Source organism: Anabas testudineus, chromosome 8 (genome assembly GCF_900324465.2).
Source record: "Anabas testudineus chromosome 8, fAnaTes1.2, whole genome shotgun sequence".
Lineage (NCBI taxonomy): Eukaryota > Metazoa > Chordata > Actinopteri > Anabantiformes > Anabantidae > Anabas > Anabas testudineus.
Window position 1 is genome coordinate 10,773,811 of NC_046617.1, and position 25,999 is coordinate 10,799,809.

Here is a 25,999-nt window from a genome sequence, read left to right on the forward strand (position 1 = left end):
TAAACTAAAGAACAAACATTTGAAGAAGGTGTATTCAACTGTTATGTGCCATCTTCTGCAAATCACGGATCAAATCGGAGCCCTACTCTAAAATTAGGAATGACAGGAATTAATTCATTTGGCTTCAACATTTTAACTTGTATTCAGCTATGAAAGGATTATTTAGTGGCCTGTGGGGAGTCTGAGATTTATATACCATGAAGCCCCAGTAATTAATGGTGATGTTTCCCCTGGGAGGGAACAGAGTTAAAGCTAGGGCAAAGGCAGCAATTAGCAAGCAAGGGGGACCTGTAGGAGCACTCAAAGCCCCCTGAAGCCCCATCAATCAGACACAGATAAAAGGAGTGAGCGCAAGGGTAAAGTTTAACCAAAAGGACACTGTACATAAACTATTTCCTTCCTCCAACAAAGCAGACCATCATTTTAGGGTCAACACCACAGTTTTTTTTTTTCTTTTTTGCTTTTACATGGTTTGTCGCGTTTTCCAGAGAGGTCAAATGTGATTTTCTATTTCTGTTTCATTCTACTGATTGCATTTCAGAGCTTTGTTCACCTCGAGGAAACAGGTTTTAGTCCATAGTCAAATAAGACATTACATTAACTTAAGGTTGTGTATTCTATAACGCTGACCAGACAGTGTTTGCCTGGGTAAAGCTGTGTTCACCACAGCAGAAGGACCTTGTTAAAGAAATGAAAGGCTTTCACTGTGTTGTTGCATTAAGCAGATTTATACTCCCCTGTTTTGTGATAAGGCCATGAAGATCGTGCTGACAGGCCCCCTTCCCTCCCTGCCAGAGTCAATGTTGTCTCCTTTGAGAGCTACAGGTGTGAGCTGAGCCAAGGAAACTGTTATCAGAGAAAGGTCAGGGGGCTGGAGGTTTTAGTGCAAGCTCAATCAATAAACCAAATAGCTGGATGGCTGGCTGGAGTTTTTATCTTTTAATGATCTACTAAATCAGCTTTGCCTATAGAGTATTGACATTTATGCTTAGAAATGTCTATATAGTACAAAAACAGCATAAAAAAAAAATGGAGCAATTCATAACGAGATGGCCTCTGAAAGACCATCTTCGCCTCTTACCCGCCACACCTTGCAATGGAATGGATTGCTAATGCTAAAATTAGTATGAAATATGATCAGCAACACAATTTTAAACACAGTATAAGACAACAGGTTATTTCAGGAGTTTAAAAGCTATGACACATTTACACAAATAGTTTGTTTTATTTACAAGGGGACATCAGGCATGTCCTTTTTAAAATCATGACTAATGTAAGTAATGTAATATTAAGCCTCTCCTGGATATAATTGCAGCCCAGCATCTACTGCTGATATACTATCACTAAGCCTCTTGATTTGTTTATATGCAGTATAAGTCTGTTTGTCTGTTTAAAGACATAAATACTGAGATTATTTCGTCAAGAAGAAGTCAATTAATACATAAATCCACAAGAAGATAAATCACTTTCTATTTAACGAAAAAAGTGTAATTGTCTTATGCAAGTGATGTCTGTGTTGCACTGCTGATACTGAAGATATCACAAACAAAGTTGACGCAATAGTGATTTTATTTTTGTTAGGCCATTTTTGTCCTGTGTTTGATATAGTAGTTTTATATAGCCAGATATTAATAAAAGAGAGCAGTGCCAGTCTGTCGCTGTAGTGAAACTATATACAGTGCATAAATACACCATGACACATTAATATAAAGATAAACAATTCACTGTGTAAATTCTTATTTTGCATAATCCTTATCAAAAATAATGATAACCGATATCAAAAGCTAATATTAGGAGTTACTTTCTTCCTGAACACTGCGTAACAAAACCACATTATACCCAGCAGATAAACACTTATTCTTCATTAGATTGTCTGACTCATGGTGTAGTAAGATATTTTCAGTCTGCCGGCATTCTGCTTGTCCATCTGCACTCACAGATGAGTCTTTGGCATCTCTGCTCAGCGTCACTATCGCCGAGATGGCTGCTGGAGTTGAAAGTGATCCAGAATGCAACGCTACAGCCAAGCTGTGGCTGCAAAGATTATCAGTGCCAGCAACAATGAAAGCCGCCCAGCCCCAGACCTCTCCACCGGCATGGACAGGCAGTGGAAACACAGTCAAAGCAAACAATGGTCTTCACTGGTTCACCAGTCATGACAAAGTCAACAGCTCATGCCAGAACTCTTCTACTGAACACGCTTGGCAGATTTCTGTCTGGCTTCTTTTCTGTCTCAAGTCTCTAGGTCCATAAATATTGCAGCATTTTAGTTACATGTTTCCACTGGAAAACCTATTAGTGATCCCATCACATACAGTATGTATCAAATGTATTGTGTCTTGTGACCCTTTAAAATGGTTCAGGAACTAAATTATGGGTAGTTGCATTACTTGTGACAACACAAAAAGAGTTGATAAGAGTGGGCACAGAATAGGCACAATGAAATACTGTGTTAACATTTTTATTGACACTTTTTTATTTTGATGCTGTAAATCTATTTACCCTCTACCCATTGACGTCTGTCCCTCATCAGTTTCTGCACACAAGTGGCATCAGGCTTTGAAGAAGGACATTGAGGATTTAAGTGTAAAGTTGCAGCAGATAAAGGCTGCATTAAAGAATAAATGTAAAGAATAAGTTTACCTTCCAGCACATTGTGTCTGCACAGGTTACAAACAAATCAATTCAGTTGAAAAGCTTTATATGCATGTCAAGAACTTTAATTATAAAAGGTGCAAAACAAATAAGGATCAACAAGAGAAAGGTTATCCCAAAAAGATCAGCAGATCTACAAAGTAGGCTACAGGAAAGATCACCCAAAGGTCAACAACATATTGCAAAACCTATTGTTAAATGTCTTTAACAATATCAGTAGACCAAGAAAATGTTATCTCTCTATATAAATGTTTTGTATATATACTCATATCACTTGATCCATATGAAATACATTTATTCTTTCATGCATTAATTCCCACACATATCTATGCATGCTGTCTTGCCCCCTAAATAGCAGCACAGCAAACCTTTACTACCCTTACGAAGGTTAGAGTCTTCCCGAAAACCACATGGACCCACAGTGCCCAGGGCGAAACTGGCGCCATCCGCTTCCTGGGCACAGGCATGCATGTGCAAACCGACTCTATTTATAAACTCCTATTAGAAGGGAGCCGCTTTCAAATACTAAAAAGATAAGACAGCAACAGGAAAATGCCATTGTTTGCGCAGTTACACCTATTGTTAAAATGAGGTGTTGTGTGCAGCATGATCAAAACTTTGAATTGCAAAGTCATGTTGGAGACTTTGGCAAAAAACACAATCAGCAGGCAAACGCTGATTTATTATCCATTTAAAAAAAAAAAGTGCGCTGTCCCTTTAAGAGGTGCGACACAACTCACTTCCTGTATGTTAGCAGCAGCGGTAGCAACTTCAAGTCTCAATTAAATTTGAAATAAAAGACATGTTTAAAACAAACAAACTATATAAAAACCTGTCGCTTGGCTTATAAATAAAAAAAAAAACTAAAGTGGCAGTGTGGTGCATTTAAATGATAACGTTATGGCAGGGAGAAAAAGAAAGATGCTAGCAGTGACAGCATTAGCTGCAGAAGCACCAAAAAATAAACACACGAGCCGCATGGAGTTGAAACTTAAGACTTCACCTGTCGAGCCGGATAAAAGTCAAAGTGCTGACACGGAGAGAAGCCACTATTTTATAAAAAAGGAGCCACAGCACAGACTGGGAGAGGATTTCTTCAACCAACCCTGTATCACTTTGGCTAAAGAATTCCTCGGCAAGGTAATGCTGCCTTTACTTACCCCACTAATAAAACTGAACCGTGTATTGAATGTTGAGTTGGATGCTCAGATAACATACATGTAACCTAATTAACCACAGTAAAACAATCTCGTCTCAGGTGTTGGTTCGCAGGTGTTCAGATGGCACTGAGCTGCGAGGGAGAGTAGTGGAGACTGAAGCCTACCTCGGAGGGGAGGATCAAGCTTCACACTCAGCAGGAGGCAAACGCACACAGAGGAATATGGCCATGTTTATGAAGCCAGGAACAATCTATGTGTATCCAATATATGGCATCTACCTCTGTATGAATGTGTCTAGTGAAGGTAAAATCAATACCCATTAAAAACTTCAAAGTAGAAAAGTCTGCCTCATGTTGTGTTAACTGGCATATTTGCTTACGGATGACTGAAATTGTTACAGGCCTTTCTATGCTTGAATAGGTTTGACCTTAACATAACATTGAACATATACAGTGGCTTGTGTTTTCATTCAGCAGTGGTTAAAGGGCAAAAGGAAGGAGACAGAGTGGAGCCTTGCTGACTGATGCATATTGTGTGGTGTTTCTTTACAGGGGAGGGTGCTGCTGTGCTGCTGCGTTCTCTGGAGCCCCTGCAGGGGTTACCCGTCATGAAGCAGCTGAGAGCAGCTAGACGCAAAGAGGGAGCCCGACAACTGAAGGACAAAGAGCTCTGCAATGGGCCCTCAAAGCTGTGCCAGGCTCTAAATATATCCCGCTGTTTCGACCGCCGAGACCTAGCTTCGGATCCAGAGGTGTGGATGGAGAGGGACCTCAGCACAAGTCCAACAGGGCCCCATGATATAGTATCAGCACCGCGCATTGGAATCGAATCCCATGGGGACTGGGCCAAGAAGCCGTGGCGTTTTTATCTTCGCGGGCACCACTGTGTTAGTGTAGTGAATAAAGTGGCGGAAAAACAGTCTGAACATGTAATGAAGGAATTAGACCCCATAAATGTGGTAGTCTGACACAGGAAAGCATAACTTCATGAAAACTTCACAGCACAAACTACTCTATTAATTTGCTCCATTTTGTGTTAATTTCTGTTTGGATAGATTGAAAGCTTTAAATACATGCAGTTTGCTGAGATACACTACTTCTTATACATGTAAAAATAATACAGGAATAATTCACAGTTTTAATCATTTTGTAATTGAGATGAAGTAAAGATGGTAAAACAAGCTTCAAGACTAGATGAAAGTCTAAATAACAGCCTGTATAAATGATCCAAAATGTACTTCATCCCTTTTGTACAATGCTAGTTATTTCAATGTAGTATATTAATGGCACTGATGCTAAATTGCATAGGAAAAGGGGCAGTCAGTTCCTGTATTGAGAACTCTATTGTCAAACTTCCCTTTACTCATTCGTTTGTCTCTGTTGTCCAGGTGTTCCATCTGTTTTTTACTACAAATTCATACTTGGAAATTCTCTTCTCAGTGATTTCACAGATGTTTGGAACGGTCCGTTTCCCTCAAAGCAAAAACAGCCTGTCTGATGTTTAGAGTCTTCCCTTTCTTGCCGTCTTTCTCTCCCCACCTCTGGGATTCCTGAAGCTAAAAGTCTGGAATGATCATTACTTAGTTTGCGCCTCTGTGGGCAGTACAGATGATCTAACACATTAGGGACACGGGAAGAGAAAGTTAAACCTCCTATACACCTCTACCAATATTAAAAGTACATATGTGAGACTTGTGTAGAAAATAATTTAATATTGTAAACACTGGGCTCATAGAAAGAAAACATTTGTAAATCTGTGTATGAACACAATCAGTGTGTCAGTTCATTATAAAACATCCATGAACAAAAGCACTTAGCTGTGAGCACAGCAGGTTATTAACTGCTCTCAAACCGACGTCTTTCCCAGTTGGTGAGAGCTGACACCGTCTCTGCCACTACTCCGTGGGTGACTGAAAGATTGAAATAATGGGATCTTCATGGTTGGTCACCACAAGGACACTGCGGAACTTGTCAAACAGTGTTTTGAGCTGTGAGCGTCTCATGTTCTCGTAGTACATAATCTCTTCCAGGTGGTGATGTCCACGGAAATAGTGCAGCAGCCTGAAAGCAATCAACATAACAGACAGAAAAAAACGGTTGAGAGCTTGAGTTTCACCGAATCATTAGCTGTGTAAATCAACCATGAGACAAGACTTTAACAGCTTTGATGACATATTTTATGACTGGGCAATGGGTAGCACTCACCAAGTGAGCTTCCTAAATTAATTTTTATTTCCAATATATTCTCAGCTAACAGCAGTCAAATGATCTAACCCCCCCCCAGCCAATATTTCCTGCTAAATTTTGCAATTGCACAAACAGTGCCTATTATAAATCAGTCATGGTCAATAAAACATGGCAACTTTGACAAAAACTCATGTACTCAATACCTCATTAATTTCAAAGTGAAAACAGGTTTCTACAAAGTAATGTCAATTAAATACAAATATTTAAGGTGAAATCAGTGTTTGCATTAATATTCACCCCATTCAGGTCAGCATCTAGTAGATGCACCTTTTGGCTGCAGTCACAGCATGGAGTCTGTGTGGAGAGGTCTCAATTAGGCTTGCACATCTGAAAACTGGAATTTTATGTCATTCTTCTTTGCAAAACTGCTCGAGTTCTGTCAGGTTGTGTGGGGATCAGGTGTGAATAGCCCTTTTCAAGTCTATCCGCAAATTCTCTATTGGATTGAGGTCTGGGCTTTGACTCGGCCACTCCAGAACATTCACCTTGTTGTCACTAAACCATTTCTGTGTAGCTTTCGCCGTATGCTTCAGGTCATTGTCTGGAAAACAAATCTTCTCCCAAGCCGTAGTTGTCTTGCCGACTAAATAACACTGTCCTCCAAGATTGTTCTATATTTCTTCGTATGCGCTTTGTATTCATCCCCTGAGTTATGCTTTTCAATGACCTGTTTTCTGAGTTGCTGGGAGTGTTCTTTTGTCTCCATGGTGTAATGGTACCCAGGAATACTGATTAACCAGTGACTGGACCTTCCAGGTGCAAGTTTCTTTATACTGCAATCACTTGAGACACATTCACTGCACACAGGTGATCCCCATTTCACTAATTGTGGGACTGCTAGCACCAAATATCTGGACCTCTGTTGGATTAGGTCAGTCATTTAAAAGGGGGGGATTATTAATGCAAACACTGATTTCAACTTACATATTTTTATTTAACTGACATTAGTTTGTAGAAACCTGTTTTCACTTTGACATTAATGAGGTAGTTTTCTGACATTTTTTTTGTCAAAGTCGCCAACTCTTACAAATCATGACATGATTTATGATGTCAATAAAAGGATGAAACATACAAGGGGGTGAATACTTTTTATAGGCACTGTATATCTTTCATTATTCATTGCACAAATATTCTTTCCGTAGAGATGCAGAAGAGACTTATCCTCACTAAACTATCCCATCTGTTCATCTAACAGTCTTAAACTAAAGAGCAAAAAGAGAGAGACAGGCAGAGCTTAGGAATGCTTGATGCACAAGCAGAAAAAGCAGAGAATCTCCTTTACGTGTCTGTATTAAGCAGGTTTACTAACCTAGCAAACATCCGAAGATCTTCTTGATTTTGTGCAGCTGGGATATTAAGAATAACCTCCCTCTCATGCTCTGACAGGCTGGCAAGCAGCGTCTCTGTCATCCTCTTGTTGAGTGGAGAGTCTCCTCCAGGTAGCAGCTCTGCACTGGAGTTGTCCATACTGGGACTGGTGAGGGTCATGTCATCACTGCTGGCTACACACAGGGAGCAGAAAGATGGTCAGTTTATTTATTTTCTGTTAGACCTATAACAGCAAAGGCAGGGCCTGGAGCTGAGGGAGGACCTACTTGGGGAACCGAAACTCAGAGCACTAGGGGTGCTGAGGCTGCGGCCTCCTACTCGAGCAGCCAGTGGAGGGTCTTCATCCCTCAGCCCGGGCTCATCCTCACTGGGTGGTACCAAAAGGCAAACGTAAGTGTGCAGCTGGATCAGCAATCGACGCTGGAGCATCCACACCACCATCTGGATCAGCTGGGCCTGGTCAGGAGCAGAGTAGCAAACTACATTACAGCTGAACATAAGATAAATGTTGAGAAAATGAAGCTGAACAGGTTCACGTCCCTATCCAGGTCAAATCAGGAGTGGAAGCTCAAAATAGAGCCACAAAAAAAAGTAATGGCTGAAATCTTGTTCTCATAAAAAATGGAGCCTGTAGACGCTGGAGCTGATGTCCCTCCGCCATTTATAATTCATCCCTGATGCTCAAACAGCTGTGTAAAATCAAGGTGGTTCAGAGGCAAACACCAGATGGTTCTGCACTTACAATACAATATCTAACTCTTGAAAATCCAAGTTATTTTCTAGGAAATGCTCATTTCATTTGTTGGCTTTTAATTTGTACAGCACAAGTTATTTCACTTTGTTCAAGTTTAGACACAAAATGTAATTTTTTGTCTTTCTGAAAAAAAAAAAAAGAAAAATCTGATTATTTGATTTTTCCCTTTTTTACAGACCTCTGTCATAATATTAACTGCATACATATGTAGTTTTATCACAGTATTTAAAGTATTAAGACAGTCGTACCTCCTGGGCAGGAGCTTCCAGTGGGTTTCTGAACTCGGCCAGTGAGACAGGCAGTGAGAACTTGGCTAACATTGAAGGCAGATCATGACCAGGAAACTGCTGAACAAAGCGTTCAGCAAGTGGCGAGTATCTATCCAGGGAGAGATGGCAAATCATTCTACAACGCAGAACATTTCCATAAACACATCATTTTGGAATTAATTTTTCCAAAATGCTGTAAAGGAAAGTCAATTTTAAGTCTGGTTTATATAGAAGAAGAAAAACACGTCATAATATATTTCTGAATTTAATAATAATAAAGATGTGTTTTTGGGACCAGGGTATATGAAGCAATATCATGATCATTATTAGCTATGCAATGACCAGTACAGCTTACATCACACTTACAGGCTGATGTTGGCATGAGGAGAAAGCATGTACACGTTGTTCTCACACAGAGGGTAAATAATGATCGCTTTGCCCCAATAAACCAAGTGGGCAGCAATTTGAAAGATCTGGAAAAAGGAAATGATATGCAAATATTATTACTTGTGTCAATGAACAGCATGTAAACTACAAAATGCAACAAAAGTGAACACTAAACAACTAAAATTGATTACTTCTTGAACTGCACGTCAATTGCAAATATTGTCCACTAGGTGGCAATAAGACACCATTATTGTTGAGAATAAGTTTTCCATTTCCATTTAAAGAAATCAAAGTCAGTGAATCTCTCTATTTCACGCTTGTACTACACGTCTAGCTTTGGCAACATTCATCTTTTGTGTGTTGCACAATGTAACATTAGACCCCAAACCTTTTCTTTGTGATCAATGACTATGTTTAATCATTGTATGTGGTTAGAAATATATATTTGTATTAATAAAAAGGTATTTGAATTTTCCATTTAAATGCCTCTTGAAATCACTCTGGTGAGTAAAAGCGCAGTATTGTTGTATCTGGTTTGACTGTTCTGTACCTGAAGCAATGCCAGGTCAGCGTCCTGGGCGAGCTGCTGCAGGTTCTTCACTGCTGAGCAGGTTTTGATGAGGCGCACCATCGCCGGAGAGCAGTCAAGAGGAAGCTGGTTCAGTAATGCCTTCTCACTTTCCAATAACAGCAGAGCATGATATGGTCTGGAGATTGAAACAACATACTGTATTTTAGCTTCTGAATCAACAGATCACTCTCTATAGAGATCAAAACAATAGAAGCTAGTAGATTCATCTTTTGTGTCTGTCCAGCAGGCTGTAGCTGTGCCCCATGTACATTGCAGATTTTGTTCAGTTCGGTAGAAGTAGATGTAAGTAAGTACACTCAAATAACAATAGGTGGCAGTATGGCCCACAGAAAACTTTAAAAGTTTCTTAGATGTCTGAAGGTCACAAAACACACAGCCTTTAAACAGGAGGTTAAAGACACAACCCAGCCTTGACATAACATGATGTAGGATTAAACTGTAAATTTAAGGATCTGAAACTGTTTTGAGGATCTGAGACTTTTTCTAAACAAGTCAACCTGGGGGTCAGTGCTGAATCAACAACAAACATTAACGATTGCAACAATCTTGTACCGTCTGTTAGTTATGCATAAACTTGTGAAGGGTTACTGATAATGTGTTCATCACTTAATTTTTATCTTTTTTCCTCAAAGATATTTTACCCTGACAACTACAGACTCATTCTGTTTACATCAAAGACAGTTTAGCAAATTAACTCACTTTTTTGGCAAAGTAAAGCAGCAGTAACAGTATAGTAAATATTGAACTGTATATATTGCATAATAAAATGTTTGATCAGTAATAACACTAATAGTAACATTTCCAACATGTACTTATTGTGTGCTTATTCTGAGAAAACAAGGCCGCTGGGTGGAGTATCTGCGCCTGGCTGTGATAGGCCAATTTTAGTATCATAGTCTAGTCTAGTCACTTGCTGATTGCAGTGAGCAAGATGTGTAGTATTTGAAGTTGTAACTCAGAGAAGCTGGTGAGTTCACTGTAAAGTTTCTCTTTTGGTATAATGTAAATTACATAAAATATTACTTCAGAGAAGCAAAATGACATGAAACATACTTTAAATTAAAAATAGAAACATACCTTATTGCTTTAAGACTGCGCTCTAATGCCTCTGGGGGGATATAGTTTCCACCAATCCTGTGGATCTTGTGTGGCAAACAGAAGCTCACCTCCAGCCAGTTGTTAATGTGTAGTCGCACCACACCAGTTGTGCACAGGCTGACAAAACATGAACATTATTAATAGGCATTTAAATAAATAATTTATAATAATAGTTTTTTCCTCCCTTGATATAAAAGCAAAAGCAAGTGTGTATAAATCAACATGTAGAATAGCATAAATTATTTAATGATATAAACAGTCAAAAATTGTACAAACAATTTTAAAATACAGAAAAACATCTGCACTCTGAACACACACACACACACACACACACACACACACACACACACACACACACACACACACACACACACACACACACACACACACACACACACACACAGACATATTAAAATAACCCAATAACAACGCAGTTGCTGGGCAGTTATTAAGAAAACATGACCGGGCATATTTAGCACTCTCAGCTGTAAACATCAATATCAGAGTCCGCTATATGGCCATAATATACAAAATCCTGTGTAGGGTAAGAATAAAAGACAGAAATAGAAAAACAAAAATGGGAAATATGAAAATAATTGAAAGCTTAGTTACACACACCTGTCATACACCTCCTTCAGGTCCCTGGCTAGTTTACATTTGGGAAGAATTTGTCTAAACGGGGACTGAGGGCTTCCATTTGCTGACATCAGAAAAAACGGAGAACATTAGAAATATGTACTTTCTTCAATATTTAACAGTTACACATCATGATAAAGTGAATATAATCATAGGCTATATTTTTGTAAAATATCCTGTATATACCACAATATGGAACTCGTTCTATGAAGGTTTAAAATTCGTTGGAGACAGAGCTGTACATTTGTTAACAATTCTGAGGTGTGCATGTCTCACTCTCAGCCATGGTGGTAATCTCATCCTGGACAGCCAGCATTAATTTGGCTTCTCTGGTCAGGTACTGGCAGCGCTGCTCCTCGTGCTGCAGGGCTATGGCTATGCGGCGTGACAGATTGTGCATGCAGCTGATGACGGAGGGGTCAGCATTCGCCTAAAAAGGCAAATAATGAGAAGAAGTCACACTTTGAATTTGGACAGGAACCTGCCTGTTATACACATTCAGCATCATATTAATGTATTGCACTGTGTTACACTGAGACATGTTTCTAATATTCTCTCTTCCTCTGGTATCTAAATGGAGATAATCCAACCAAAATAAATTATGGATAAATAACGGATCTACATCATCTCTTGATGTTGTTAAATACACCAGTCATGTTAGTTTTATTGCAGAATTAACTTCTAATTATATTATATTATATATAAATTATAAAACAACAGAACAAAGCTAATAAGTATGAGTTCTTTCTTTTAGGTTACAAACGCCACAGTTGTTGGGCAATGATCAATTGCAAAACATGACTGGGCATTTCTTGTTCCATCTAATTTGTACTGAGACTTACTTGGTACAGTGACTCAGCATGGGCAGTGCCCTGTTGTAAAGCATGATTAAGCAAGTAAACTCAGCCCCCTCCCATGCTCTGATGCTCAGATAGAGTGTACAGGAATATTATCACTCATACACACCCCTCCCACACACAGATTAACAGAACACAAAATCTATGTGTCACGCCTAAAGGGAGCTTAAAAGTGCTGCTATTACATACAAAAACATCAAATTAAGTCATAATATTTATTAGTTTAATACAATATCAGGAAATACAATTTAAAATTCAACATTAATTTTCATACCCTCAGGGCAAATACCACATTAAACAAGATCATTGTTGGCATCTCTCTCTTAGGTGAAGGATCTGTTTTAGAAACCTGCCAAAAAGAAAACATATATTTTTTAAATGCATTAAACTGGATTTATAATAATATGCACAAAGTGTAAATACAGCACACAGATTCATATTTAAGAGAAATGATGTGGTGTGATCAATTTAAAAACATAGATGTAGGCAGAATAAATTAGGTAAGTAAAGAGGTGGAAACAGTAACAACTGTTACTGGCTTAATTAGATAATTAGATAGATAGATAGATAGATAGATAGATAGATAGATAGATAGATAGATAGATAGATAGACAGATAGATAGATAGATAGATAGATAGAACAACACTACACTACACAACACTAGCACAATCATACAATTGCCAAGAAATAACTTTGGCCTCTTTTCACTCCTCTTTAGACAAATGTTGCCTGACCTCTATGGGAACTATTTTTATTTTTTTCAGCTGAGGTACTACTTTATGTGGTAGAGACTGTCATATATTGATTTTTATCAAGAAACAAGCCAAACAAGTAGTCTGGCTAAGGAAAAAAGGTTTGTAACAGTATTTTACACATATACCATAATAACAACATATTATTTACATATACAGCTCTTTAATTACATTTTAGCTGTTTCCTACCTGAATGATAGGGTGATGTTGAAGGTGGGTAGGGTGGCCCACAAATCGAACATTGTCTATTTTCAGTTCAAACTTCTTTCCACACATATCCGATTTGGTGGCCAGTATGGTGGCAAGGATGATATCAGAGAACCTTGAAGAAAAAAGACCAGACTTAATAAGACGTGTGCAGAAAAGTTATGGCACAGAAACAGGCGGAACAAATGAAAAAGGTTAAATTAGGACTGTCTATTTCAATTGTTCACATTCCTGTCTATAAGAGGGTTGCGTTAATCAGATGCGTCTGCCTGTAATGAAATTCAACAATCAGAATATAAATAAAAAAGCTTTTGTGGCTACTGGAGAGGAGAAAAGAGAAAAGAGACCTTCCAGCAGAGAAAGTGAAGTCGCTGTATGAATTAACAATGTGAAAGACTCATGCTGGTTTGACTTAAGTAACTCATGCTGCGATTAAGGGGATAAAAATCAAAGGTTTAACTTCCAGTAAAACGAAAAACATTATAGACTTACCCCACCAACACAATTTGAACATAATGATTGAATTACTTTAATAGTTTGCATTTGATTCACTTCTTCATATGTAAAGTATACACAACAGAGATAATGTAATCAATTAATAAAACAGTTTTTTATTCTTTCAAAAAGGCACATGATACAAAGGAAAGACACTGATATTCCTAATTAACCAAACTATGATTCACTGGGTCTGCTATAAATCGTTTAAGGATTTTTTTTAGATTAGGGTTGGGGATCCACATAGGACACAAAATAGGAAAGAATGGGATTTAAAAAAAAAAAAAAGACAGGGTGATCTAAGCGAAGGAAAGGTGGTTTAGAATGATTTGGTCTTACCCGGCTACCAACTGTTCGTCAGTTAGTGGAGATTGTTCTCTGAAATGGGAATTGGGCCATAAAAAAGAAGAAAAAAGCAAACAAAAGGGAAAATGCAACACACAGTTGGGCTAAATGCATAAAATGGACATCAAAACAACCATGTGATACTGTGATGTGAATATGTGTCTGTATACAATAAAGCTTAATGGAATTATAGTTGATCATTTTATATTTTAGAACAGTATCTAGGGCTAAATGTCAGCTTAAAACATTAAACATTTAATATTAACTCATTAACAGATATAGTAAAAGTAGTTTATACCATCATAACCAGCCAGCTGCTGCCATAAGTTCTTTACAAAGACTAAAATGACAGACAATTATTATTATTAACAGACTATTGTTTTACTGGTGGCAACTTTTACAAGGCTCTCTTGTTGTTTATAATCTATACCTCTCTAAAAGATTATACATTTTTTTAGGAAACACAGCAACCAAATTAATTTTAACCAACCAAAAACTAGTTTTACTATTTGTAAAGATGTCTGTGTTTTTCACCAAGAAAGATCAACATGATTCCAAAAAAAAAACAAAAAAAACAAAACAAAATAGTTGCAGTTGAATATTGCAATAATGATGATGTAGGTGTGTGATTATCTACTTGCATATGTGTTGTACCACATCTCATATGTGCCCACAAACACAACAACAATTGTGGAAGGTGGAAGTGAAAAAGGTGGAAAAATCTTTTATTCACATTAAATTCTTAACCACTTAAAACCTTTCATGATTCTCCTATCACACAACCCTAGATAATAAGGGGGTCCCATTTTGCCTTCACTGTGGACTGACCTTGTATTTAAAGCAGCATTAGAAACAATCAGTGCTTCACCTTCTCACTAGCGGAGCAAAGTGTGGTGTAATCTAAGGTGGTGGTTTAAAGGCCTGGTATGCCAGCAGTTTGAATGGACAGGTGAATTCAAACAGCAGCTGTGGCTATGAAGTGTAGTCGCATGGTGAGATGACATCTTCATATTTTAAGAACCACATGTTCCGGATTTTGTTTTGTTTCTTAAATTATTATAAGAAAACAAACAATAAAACAAGAGAAATAAAAAGAACACTCGCAGATCTCAGAATGGGCTGTGTACCCACCTACATTCAACTGTATAAAAATAAATCAAATAATATAAGACAATACCTTGAATCACCATCCTGATCTTCAAGGCTGTCCCCGGTTGTGTTCAGTGCATATGGACTTCGTTGTTTTCCTTGAGGACAGAAATTGTAGAATTAACTTACATGATTATGGCAATAATCAAAAAATTTGACACGGGATGAACCACAACACGTAGGAACAGTAGCTGACATTCAGCTACAGGTCCATTAAATGTGTTTTACAAATGTAAAAAAATAATTAACAATATAACACAAATTACATAAAGTCTGTCAACTTACAGTTTTGTGCAAAACATTTGGACACGTTTGACTCGGAGTGATCTTGTGATTATCTACAGAACAACTGTGGCAGGTTTTACAATCTGTGGAACAATAACTCACTACTTGTCAAGTGCCTTAATAAACTGTGTGAAACTTTAATGTGTGTGCTTGTCACTGTGTATGAAGTTAATTAGTAAACAAATAAACAACTAAGGGCAATACTTTTTCTGCACAGTACTGTTTAAAATTTCCAAAAGAGGACAAGTGTTATTCAGAAAGGAACAGGGAAGGAGACACAAACCGATGTTAGCAGCTCATAAGGAAAACATTTAATACCTGTTTACACCTGAATTATTACAGCCAGGACACTCTCTGACCATTAGAGGCAATATATTATGTACAGTATTGATTACATATCATTAGTTTGTTCAGCAAAAATGTATAATTAAATCAAAGTAAAGCTCTGAGGGCACTGGTTTCCCGAATAACGACCGGGAGGTGAGCTGTGATTTACTGTGTGTCTCTACTTAGTGCTACGCCTACCTGTAAGAGATGACGGACATTCAGCCACTGTTTGGAAGGGGTACCGAAAAAGTAGTTTGTTCCCTCGGCTGCCAGAGCTAACCAATATGACACTGATAGGGCTGGTTTTATCGCCAGTTTTGTACACACTATTCTGTGGCTGGCTGTACATGGATTTTCGGTCATCTGCTAGCCTGGCCGATGGGTTGAGCATCATGTTAGCATCCTAGCTAACTTTACGTTAGCTACACAAAAGTCGGTCGCCAGTTGTATCTACGACCAATGAGCAATAGCTTTTTGCAGGTGAAGGTCGTATTAATGTCTGCCATACACCGACGGCAACCACAGACAAACCCAACTCGTTTAATGGTTTAACTTTAAGGTATCGCTTTAAAATTCACCCTACCGCACAGCCATGTACTGTAGCGTTTGTTTTGTGTCACATTGGAACATGTTCGACTGGAACAGAGGAGAAAGCTAAAGGTTCCCCTCTGCAACAACAACAACAACAACAACAACATCTATCTATCTATCTATCTATCTATCAATCTATCTATCTATCTATCTATCTATCAATCTATCTATCTATCTATCTATCTATCAATCTATCTATCTATCTAAATGAGCCACTGTTTAATGATACAACATTAAAAATTAACACGTTGACTTCTTAAGGAAAATAAACAATTACAAACGTGGCTTATATAAATCAAGTCAACTATTCATGATGTAGTAATAAAAAAAGAGTCAAACATGCAGTAATGCAATTTTAACACATTCCTAATTACTGTTTTATTCCACGGTCTTGTTCTTTTATGTCTGCGCTCAGTGTATCTTGCAGCTTTGCACCGCTAGATGGCGCTTTTAGCTGATTTCAGGAGCTTTGTCTTTATCACAGTGTTCAGTCAGTCAACTATGGGACCTTGTTTTCAGTCTATGCTCTTGCATGTACCACACTGCCGCTGTATAATTTAAGAACTATATGTAATCAAACAAAAGTGATGTTTTATCCACATGTGGCAGTAGGTAATTCAATCATATTTGCATGTTAAAATTGTCTTTTTTTGTGTTAACCACTGAAACTGTAGACATGTGATGGGATTTTTTTTTCTTACAGCAGGTTTAGGTCTCAGTGGGAATTCTGGAAAACAGGATTGTTCAGGTTTTGTTCTCCCATGAGGTTCTGTATATTATTCTGTAAGATCATAACTAAATGATGCTGTGGATTGAATATGCTCTAATTAAACAAATAGCCAGATTACTCAGGTGACTGGCCTTTTCTACAATACACAGGCTGACACTTGACCTATGATAAAGGTTCATGAATTGTCATTAATGAACATGAACATTTTATTTTTCAGTTAATTAATGGTACAACTAAGGTGATTTAATCATCATGACTTAAATTTATCCATAGTGCAAACATCTGTTCTCCTCACATGCTTCACTGTCTCGTTTGGCTCACAAACAATTCGGACGGCAGGAAGGCTCATTGTCATCAAACTGCCCAACATGTAGTAGGCTGAAAAGTTACTTCCCCAATGCCAGCTACAGTGGAAAACTGCAAACGTAGCTGTTTCTGATAAATGTGTGTGGGCTAAATTCAATTCAGTTCAGTGTTGCAAGAAATCTAAAACGTTGCCTTCAGTTTAATTCAGCATCATTCAACTGTGATTGATAAATTAATAGGGATTCAGTTTAGTGAGATAGTGTATTTTAAACAGATGTTTATAAAGTTGACAGTTCTCCGGTGTGTAGGAGTCCTCTCTACTGGATTTATTATTACCCTGTGTAGCAAGTAAAAATTGTTGAGTGAAGCAAAAAAACATTTACTGATGACAATACTGTCTAACAAAGCTGATGATTTAATTAATTAATTAAAAATAATCGTAGCCTGTATAGTAGAAATTGATTATTCGATTGGGAAAAATCGGATTAAATGTATTTAAAATTTAAAATTAATCCAAATTACCAACTACCAATCTTTAAACACAATCTGTTGTTTAAGTGGCTTCTGTCTTCCTGATCATGTTAGCCTATATGTTCATGCACCACTAACACCACCACCGACAACAACAACAATAATAAGATGGGTAATAATAACCAATAATGTAACAATGAGACATCAAAATAGGAACAACATTCAGCCTCATGTACTTTTAATACCCAACTGGAAAATGCTGATGACACAGCAACTTTGTCTACTTGAATACCACATAAAGAACATTTAGTAGGCCTACTGTATTATTCTGGTAATTCATATCAGTATCTTTATTGTTGTGGCACAGAAATTCATTCAGTCATTAAACGCCACATTTGTCACTGTTGTATGTGTAAAAGTTTTACATTTCTTATGTTGTAATTCTGGTGATTTGAACCCTTATAATAAACTGTGTTGTCTCTCTGAATGTTTCTGTGACATGACTGGATGTCAGACCTGCTGCTGATCTGTTTTGAAACCCGGGAAAAGACACTGACTCGACCACACAAACAGCCAGCACAGTTTGATTGCTGCATTTGATCATTTATTCATGTAATCAGACTGACAGAGTAAATCCAAGCCCATGCTCTCCTCCATCATCTGCTCCTGTTGGCAGTCTATCTGTATCTCTCAGACAGGGCACGAGCCACGGCAGCGAGGAACTTGTCCAAAGCCACGTGGACCTCAGGGGTGAAGTCCTTGGGGAACAGAACGGCCAGACCCACCAGAAGGTTGTGAGAGAGAATCTGTGGAAAAGGATGATGTTTAATTACAAGTACTAAACAAATAGTTTCTTCCAGTACCTTATTTTATAAAATATTCAACATGATCCACAACTCATCTTAACATGGAGAGATGCTGCCAAAGCCTCACATGTCACATACACAACAGCACTAACAGCAGTGAGGAACTGTTTGAGCGAGCCTCCCTCTTCTAGCCAATCAGAGTAGCTCTGTACGTCTCAGGCTGACATGAAAGCTCTAACATGTCAATAACTCACTCTGTGTGTGTGTGTGTGTGTGTGTGTGTGTGTGTGTGTGTGTGTGTGTGTGTGTGTGTGTGTGTGTATGTGTATTCAGTGGTTATGGAGGAATTAAAGTACTCCATCTCACCGTGCCCATGCACTACACATTATGCAAGTCGCCTATATCAAGCTGGAAACTATGATTTCTGAAAACACTTTTAAAGAATTTTTGGGTTTATATCGGTTCAAAATGTTATTTTAGTGTAAGTATCCCAAAATTATTTCAGATTTGTCTTCAGCACCATACACAGTGGACGTAGCAGCTGCGCACATCCAATCTCACACCTGTGAAATACAAACGCAACGCACGTCTGTACTCCAGCCCAAAGATGGGTTTTAAGATCCACACACACACATACAGACGGGTAGCATGCAGAAATGACCATAGACACAGTTTGGTTTCCAATGTAGACCAACTGGAGTAGCGCACAGACATGTATGTCATTGCCAGTTTAACAACTGGTAATGAGGTTGTGGTCGTCATCCATCATCTACCTTGAAGTTAGCAGGGTCCACTCTCAGAGTGAAGGCGTGCAGCTCACTGAGGTTCAGGAAACCTGCAGTCAGGTCGTCGATTTTGGCCACAGCTTCAGCAACTCCACCCATGATGGTCTTTCCGTGCTTCTTCACAGGGGCAGAGCCGGGGCTCAGGTCCTTCCAGTGGGAGAAATAGGTCTTGGTCTGTGGGTACACCACCAGCATCCTTGGTAAGGCGAAGTAAAACGTTAGTTGAAAACATAACATACATTTTAGCAACAGGTTACACCTCAGTCAGCCTTTTGACTTATTTACCTGGAGAGAGCATCACTGCCGATGTCTTCAGCCCTGCCGGAGGCTTTAGCCCAGAAGGCCTTGACTATGGCCTTGTCATCAGCTGAGAGACTCATCTTGAAAAGTTCGTTTGAATGCAACAATCTGTCCAAACCGCGAGGGATTTATATGAACCGGGACATGGGCACACCCGGGCCAACTCTGAGATATATGCGCGACTTTTGGACGAGCTCCAGATGATGTGTTGCAGCTTGAACGAGATAAACACAAAAACACATCTCATGATGTGTCTGAAGACTAACTCGAAATACACGACCCAGTCACAGCTTAAGAGGTTATTTTAACTGTATCTGCTCATGAAGTTGGAGAAATTGAATGTGCATGCTTCCAATCCACCCAATAAATAAAAAAAACAGCCGTTATCAACAACATGTGTTATCAATAACAAATAACATATTTAAACTGTGTCACAGAAAGGTCAAGCCTTTTGACTATTAACAAACTAGTTGTCAGTATTTGTCTTAGCAAGATATTTTGTTGAGCTGCTTTCTTGTTGATACAGTAAGTGATTCAGCAAACAGCACAGCCTCTCTGTGTTTGTTTATAGCTGTTATAACCCCCCCACAGGGTGTGAATCATAATGTCTTCTCTGATACTCTTCTGTTCAGGAGTACAATAGCTTCAGTAGGAGTCAATTCACTGCACACATCCATCCCCTGCACACTGAGGTCATCCACAATCACAACAACAGTCATCATCATCCCAAAGTGATAACCACATGCAGCACAACTCAATCAGCCTCAGCAACAGCTGATTATACTAACACAAGGTAGAAGGCCGGTCAGCTAACTAGTCACAGCTTGCTGGTCTATCTATCCAACTAAAAGGACAGATTATGGTGCATACATAGACCCATTGTGTTACTGTAACATACATTACTACTATAACGTATGTTACAGTGTGTGTGGGTGTGAGGCTATCTACAGAATACATATGTTGTGTATGTGTTACATTAAAGTAAAGTTTCAGTTGTAAATTTCCCATTTTTCACAATTTTTTCATCTCCTGGTGCAACTTGTATTAGAATTAGCTTTATAATACTTAATAATTTCTTTATTATAATATTTGATTTGATGTCTTCATATAGCCAAGTGTGCACAAGTGCACGTCCAGATAAAGAGGCTATGTTATAAAATTCACCCTTTTTAAATTGATTGGCCAGAAGTATAAAGACTGTTGTTTGGGGTTAATGTGTAATATTATGTTCTGTCAGCCACAAAACTTTCCAATTATCAACCCTAATGTTTGTTTAAGACAGAAAGAAAAAACAGATATCCTGTGTATCTCAGTCCAAGCATACAGATTTAAAATCTAGGCTCTGTAATTAATTCATATTAAAAGATTTGTTTATCAGTCGATGCCAATATCATGACCCGGGTTATTTGCAGTGAGGTTAGCTGCCAACATATAATGTGTTTCTAAGGCTTATCTTAACCAGTACTGTGGTCTCTAAAGGGTGGATCCCCACAGTGGAGAGCAAGATAATTTTTAGAGAGAAAGGAGTAGCCTCGCTGATAGAAACTGCAGCACAGCTGGTATTTCTCAATGTGGGTGAACTTATAGTTTTTCAGTTTTTTATCATTCAGATGCTTTTTCTAACTGTCTAATTTCCTTTTAGTTGATTAATTCTCTTTCATCTAAAATACTGCTGTGGCTCCACACATTCAGATTATACCTACATACACTAAATCTGCACTTATATAGCGCTTTTCTACTAAACTGGTACTCAAAGTCCTTTACACTGCGTCTCATTCACCCATTCTCACACACAAGCTCACTTATGGCAGAGCTGCTATGCAGCTGATGTGAGTCACTGGGGGCAACTTGGTGTTCGGTATCTTGCCCAAGGACACCCCCCACACTACTCATTGTGTATTTTATTCTCCACTCTTTAGGCCTCTTGTGTACAGGTTACTGTATTTCAAGACCTGCTTGCTGATGACTCCTGTGCTCTCACACCCGGCTCAGTTAACATGGACTTGGTGCTGAGATGAACAGCCAACAGTCAATGGAGAGTTAATGAAGGGATCCTGATGACCACTGCAGACATCTAATGACTCTCTCTCACTATTGCCAGGTAGAAAAAAACAAAACAAAATCTATTTAACCATCTATCCTACTGTATATCTTCCATTAGTTAATAATAATGAGTTAGGATACAGGCATACTTTTAATTCTTATGAGCAAAAACTTTCACGTTAACAGCCACTCATCTGCTACTTGACCTAGTAAGATCTGTGTTGGGGGGGCCTCTAGTGGACAAACTCTTTCCCACCATTACTGTGGGTGTCTGTCCAGTTGGAGCTCTGTCCTGCTGTTGTATGAGTATAATGGTTTAAGTGCACCAGACAACATTCAGCCCATGAAGGTGACACAACACTACTGTAAAGTACAACAGTATAAGATGTCTACGGGGACTTGATTCTGGCCTCATGGAGCTGTCTGATAACTTCCTGCCCCTGTGTGTGTGTGTATTCATGAACAGCCACCTCTAGATGGCAGCTCCAGCTAAAGATTGAACGTGTTTTACCATCACGCTTGTGGACAGTACGTCCACATCATTTCCTGGAGCAACCACCGTAAGTTTCTACTCTCTGATTTATCAACACAGTTTAACAAATGGACTCACTCTCTGTTGACGAGGACTGGCCCATGGATGGATTATTGCCAGATCAGGGGGCCCTGGGCCAAAGCCTCTTGTATAGTGACTGTATTTCTATGCCACAAAGATAACTGTAACTATCCGTTTATTTCATCCTTTAAAACAAACATCAGCAAATATAAATAACTGATCACTGGAAGCAACTTTTTCCTGAAGACATTTCAGCCCTGCATGCAAGATGTTGATCCACTTGTAACAATGAAGTTCCATATGATTAGATTTGCTGATAGACCTGCTACAAAGTCACTCCAGGTCAACTGATACATGGACTAAAATACCTATTACTGTATAATGTCATGACCTCAGCCACAGAAATGGTTATGAAAGACAACTGGACACAGGTATTGATTCTTGTGAATGAGGATGTTAATTTAAACTGATCAATCACTGTGTAGGGATATAAAGATGATGCAGCTGACAGTCATTCAGGAATATGTCATGAGTGACTGAACAAATAAAGTAGGATATTGATGTTTTCAGTAGAAACAGTCCCTGACTGACTGACTTTGTGTGATATTTGAAAAGTTATTTATGGTATTGTATGACTCAGTTCAGATATTCCTTATGGAAATGACAAAAATAGAAAAAACATCTAGCATTGGGTGAAACAAGGAAAACCAAGTCAACATATTTACTTAATAAATATAGTAAATTAATGGTTTGTCATGCTGGGAACATTGTTAGTGCACACTGTTGCAGCACAAATGTATTTACAGCAAAAATATGAGCCTAGTGGAAAACAATTAGTACTTAAATGTGCATGTTCAAAGGCATGACATGGTTTAAATGTAAGTTGGATTTCTTCTCCAGCTCCACTCTTCTTGTTAGTAGTACTGGCTGCTCATTGCCTCGACCACAGCGGACAAAAACTTCTGCCAGGTAGCTTGGACCTGAGGGTCTAGGGCGCTCCTGAGTTTGCAGGCAACTGAGATGGTGATGCAGTCGGCCAACAGCTGCAGACAAAGCAAAATCACATCATGAATTAACGGTGATAGTGGTTGTGTTGCTGTAATATTTTCAGGGGGTTTGACGACAAGTGTGTCCTACTCTGAAACTATCGGGATCCACGTGGAGTTTTTCGTTGTGCAGCTGGCTCAGAGAAGCATATGTGCCTTTGATGTTGTCCATGTTCTTCACTGCCTTGCCCAGTTCCTTCAGCACCACTTTGCCATGAGCTGCTACTTTGGGGTTATTCAGAACAGCAGTGACCGTGAAGATATCACCAAACGACCCGAAATACCGTTCTGTCCAGGGGTAGACGATCAAAACTCTGTCAATGTGAGAGGGCATAGCTATTGTGCTTTTTATAAACAGGATTTTTAGAGCATTCCTAATTAAAGACGACTTAAAAACATTTACACACATGGTAGGGGCTAAATGTCCTTGTCACCAAAATAAATCTTTGTTGACCAACAGCCTTTTTCATTACCAGATAACCCACCAAAGCTGATGGCACAGCTGCCATACAGTGCATCAAGAAAGAGCTTGCAGAGCTTTTTCCACATTTTGTTATGTTACAGGCTTATTTCAAAATGTTTATTATTTTAGAAGAAAAAACATGTTGTAATTTTTACAATTTTATTAAAGCTAAAATACCCTAGGCTAACATCACAGTACTCACAGTCTTTGCCATGACACTTAAGACTGAGCTCTGGTGCATCCTGTTTCCACTGATCATCCTTGAGATGTCTCTACACCTGGAGCCCACGTTTGATAAGTCAGGTTATTGGACAATGATTTATAAAGTCCCACAGTTGTCAGTGCATGTCAGAACATCAAACCACTCCTCAGTGAAAGTTTGCCCAAAAATGCACCTGAAGGAAACAAGATTCTCTGGTCTCATGAAACAAAGATTGAGCTTTTTGGCCTTAATGCTAAGCATCATGTCTGGATGAAACCAGACATCAACCATGGTGGTGGCAGCATCATGCATCATACTAAATAAGTGTGGCAAGCTTGTAGCATCACACTGAAAAAGACTTGAGGCTGTAACTGGTGCGAAAGTTGCTTCAGCAAAGTTCTGAGCAAAAGCTGTGAGTTTTATATATTAAATGTAATAAAATGTAAATGAAATTGTACTAAAATATTTAAACATATTTTTCACGTTGTCATTATGGGGTGTCGTTTGTAGAATTGTGAGAAAAATAATGAATTTATTATGGAATAATGCTGTAACATAACAAAATGTGGAAAAAGATTTGACCAGTAAGTGTTGCAGGAATCTTATACTGAGTGTTAACTAAAGGGCTGCGCAGAGTAGAAGAGCATAGCGGAGCAGGGAGAGGGGGAGCAGAGTAGATTGATTGCTATCGCTTGTTTCATGCAATCCCTTATTTAACTTGAATTTAAACACACACCTAGGCTATATCATAAATCAGTTAAAATACATTTTATTGTCAACCAAACTTTAAAAATAAATATTCTATCAAGCCTCTTTCTATTAGTTAGATCCAACATCCACAATCATACTTCATATAAACTAGCTGAATAAACATCCACCAGTTTGAAAATATGACACCACCTTGTCCAGCAGGACATGCTCTACCTTGCCAACACTTGAGGTCCAATCTCATCGATATCTACTTTGTCCCACACAGCATTGATGGTGCTGCGCTCCTTGTCTGTCCACTTGACCATGACGTTAATCAATAGACTTCACGCATGAACTCCAGTGGGAAGACGTCTGATTTCAATAGCCACTGTAAAACACAAAAGGATGATGATAACGATGATGACAGCTGTCGGTGTGAAACATTGGAAATGCCCAGTGATGGTCTGACGCTGAAGACGGTTCTGCGTCATTTTCCATCTTTCTAGTTGGTCCTGCTGCAGCTAAGCTGTCACACTGAGATACTAAGTCTTCATTATCTGAACTTCCAGGCTTCCCCACCCAAATAAATTATCACCAGGTCGACTTAATATGACCTTCATGATAATTTATATCGTCCCACTAAATTAAGATGACCGCACCCGTGTCCTGCACCAGCGTCCAAGTTCCCAGTGTGGTTTTATAGAAGCCAGAGGAACAGCACAGTCATTTTCTCTGAATATAAGTTTATATCATGAATACCAATTTAGTAAACCAACTGTCCAGTTTACAAGCAGGTCATAACCATCGATATGGCACAAAACAAACAAATAAACTTTAATTCAGAATAACTTTAAATGTCCAGGGACTAATTACACTAATGTGTAATTACAAAAACAGTAACTAGTGCTTCTGCACAGTTTGTATAAATACATGGAGTTACATCAAGTTTTGAAATTTCCCTTTTAATTAAGGAAACGTATCCTAATCCTAAGAATCTATAGGGATTTTATAATAGAGTTCATGGCTTACGTTACCATTTTAATAAATTAATAGGGTGCTAAAAATACTGAGTGGGCTTCTGAATGCAGTGTAAGTACAGTGAAAGAAAACAAGACATTTCGGAACAGGATTTAGTTAAAAGAAGGAATATTTTAAATACTGGGTAACGAGACGAGTCTCAAGTGTTTCAAATATAATTAATATGAATCAAATAATAACAGGTTTAAACTTTAAAGGCTCAAAAGGCCTCAGTGCGCTTGAGAAAGGTGCGTTTGTTATCCAGTCTTGGAACCTCCTTATTCCACATGCTTCAATAAAATAGAAGACATGTTAATAAATATGTGAAGTGTGGCTTTGCTTTGTCTGCTGAGTCGCCCTTATTTAAGATTGAACTTTATAATGTATTTATTTATTTTTATTGTTGCAATAATGGTTGCTAATGGAGTTAATAAATTAAGTGAAACTTAACT

At 38.5% G+C, this 25,999-nt stretch overlaps 4 protein-coding genes across 5 annotated transcripts; 1 reads left to right on the forward strand and 3 right to left on the reverse strand.

The window, feature by feature from the left end:
- The first annotated feature begins 2,409 nt into the window (after positions 1-2,409).
- Positions 2,410-4,819, forward strand: mpg (N-methylpurine DNA glycosylase). Its single transcript, XM_026351158.1, has 3 exons — positions 2,410-3,795; positions 3,914-4,118; positions 4,367-4,819. Exons 1-3 carry the CDS (start codon positions 3,556-3,558, stop codon positions 4,780-4,782), a joined length of 861 nt encoding a protein of 286 aa, XP_026206943.1. The 5' UTR covers positions 2,410-3,555; the 3' UTR covers positions 4,783-4,819.
- A 103-nt stretch (positions 4,820-4,922) lies between these two features.
- On the reverse strand, positions 4,923-16,153 carry nprl3 (NPR3-like, GATOR1 complex subunit). Of its 2 annotated transcripts, XM_026351128.1 has the most exons (14): positions 15,743-16,153; positions 14,961-15,030; positions 13,778-13,816; positions 12,926-13,058; positions 12,258-12,332; positions 11,403-11,556; positions 11,109-11,190; positions 10,470-10,607; positions 9,351-9,507; positions 8,780-8,886; positions 8,393-8,522; positions 7,657-7,846; positions 7,371-7,563; positions 4,923-5,875 (listed from the first exon to the last, which is right to left on the reverse strand). In XM_026351128.1, the coding sequence occupies exons 1-14, from the start codon at positions 15,936-15,938 to the stop codon at positions 5,710-5,712; spliced, it is 1,830 nt and encodes a 609-aa protein (XP_026206913.1). In that variant the 5' UTR covers positions 15,939-16,153; the 3' UTR covers positions 4,923-5,709. The 2 variants fall into 2 exon arrangements, with proteins under 2 accessions (XP_026206913.1, XP_026206921.1); XM_026351136.1 differs by lacking the exon at positions 13,778-13,816.
- Positions 16,154-18,238: 2,085 nt separating this feature from the next.
- LOC113171200 (hemoglobin subunit alpha-1) lies at positions 18,239-20,711 on the reverse strand. Its single transcript, XM_026373569.1, has 3 exons — positions 19,519-20,711; positions 19,222-19,429; positions 18,239-18,448 (listed from the first exon to the last, which is right to left on the reverse strand). Exons 1-3 carry the CDS (start codon positions 19,611-19,613, stop codon positions 18,320-18,322), a joined length of 432 nt encoding a protein of 143 aa, XP_026229354.1. The 5' UTR covers positions 19,614-20,711; the 3' UTR covers positions 18,239-18,319.
- Positions 20,712-22,287: 1,576 nt separating this feature from the next.
- LOC113171014 (hemoglobin cathodic subunit beta-like) lies at positions 22,288-25,078 on the reverse strand. The gene is made up of 3 exons (XM_026373408.1): positions 24,765-25,078; positions 23,267-23,489; positions 22,288-23,172 (listed from the first exon to the last, which is right to left on the reverse strand). The coding sequence occupies exons 1-3, from the start codon at positions 24,854-24,856 to the stop codon at positions 23,044-23,046; spliced, it is 444 nt and encodes a 147-aa protein (XP_026229193.1). The 5' UTR covers positions 24,857-25,078; the 3' UTR covers positions 22,288-23,043.
- Positions 25,079-25,999: the final 921 nt, after the last annotated feature.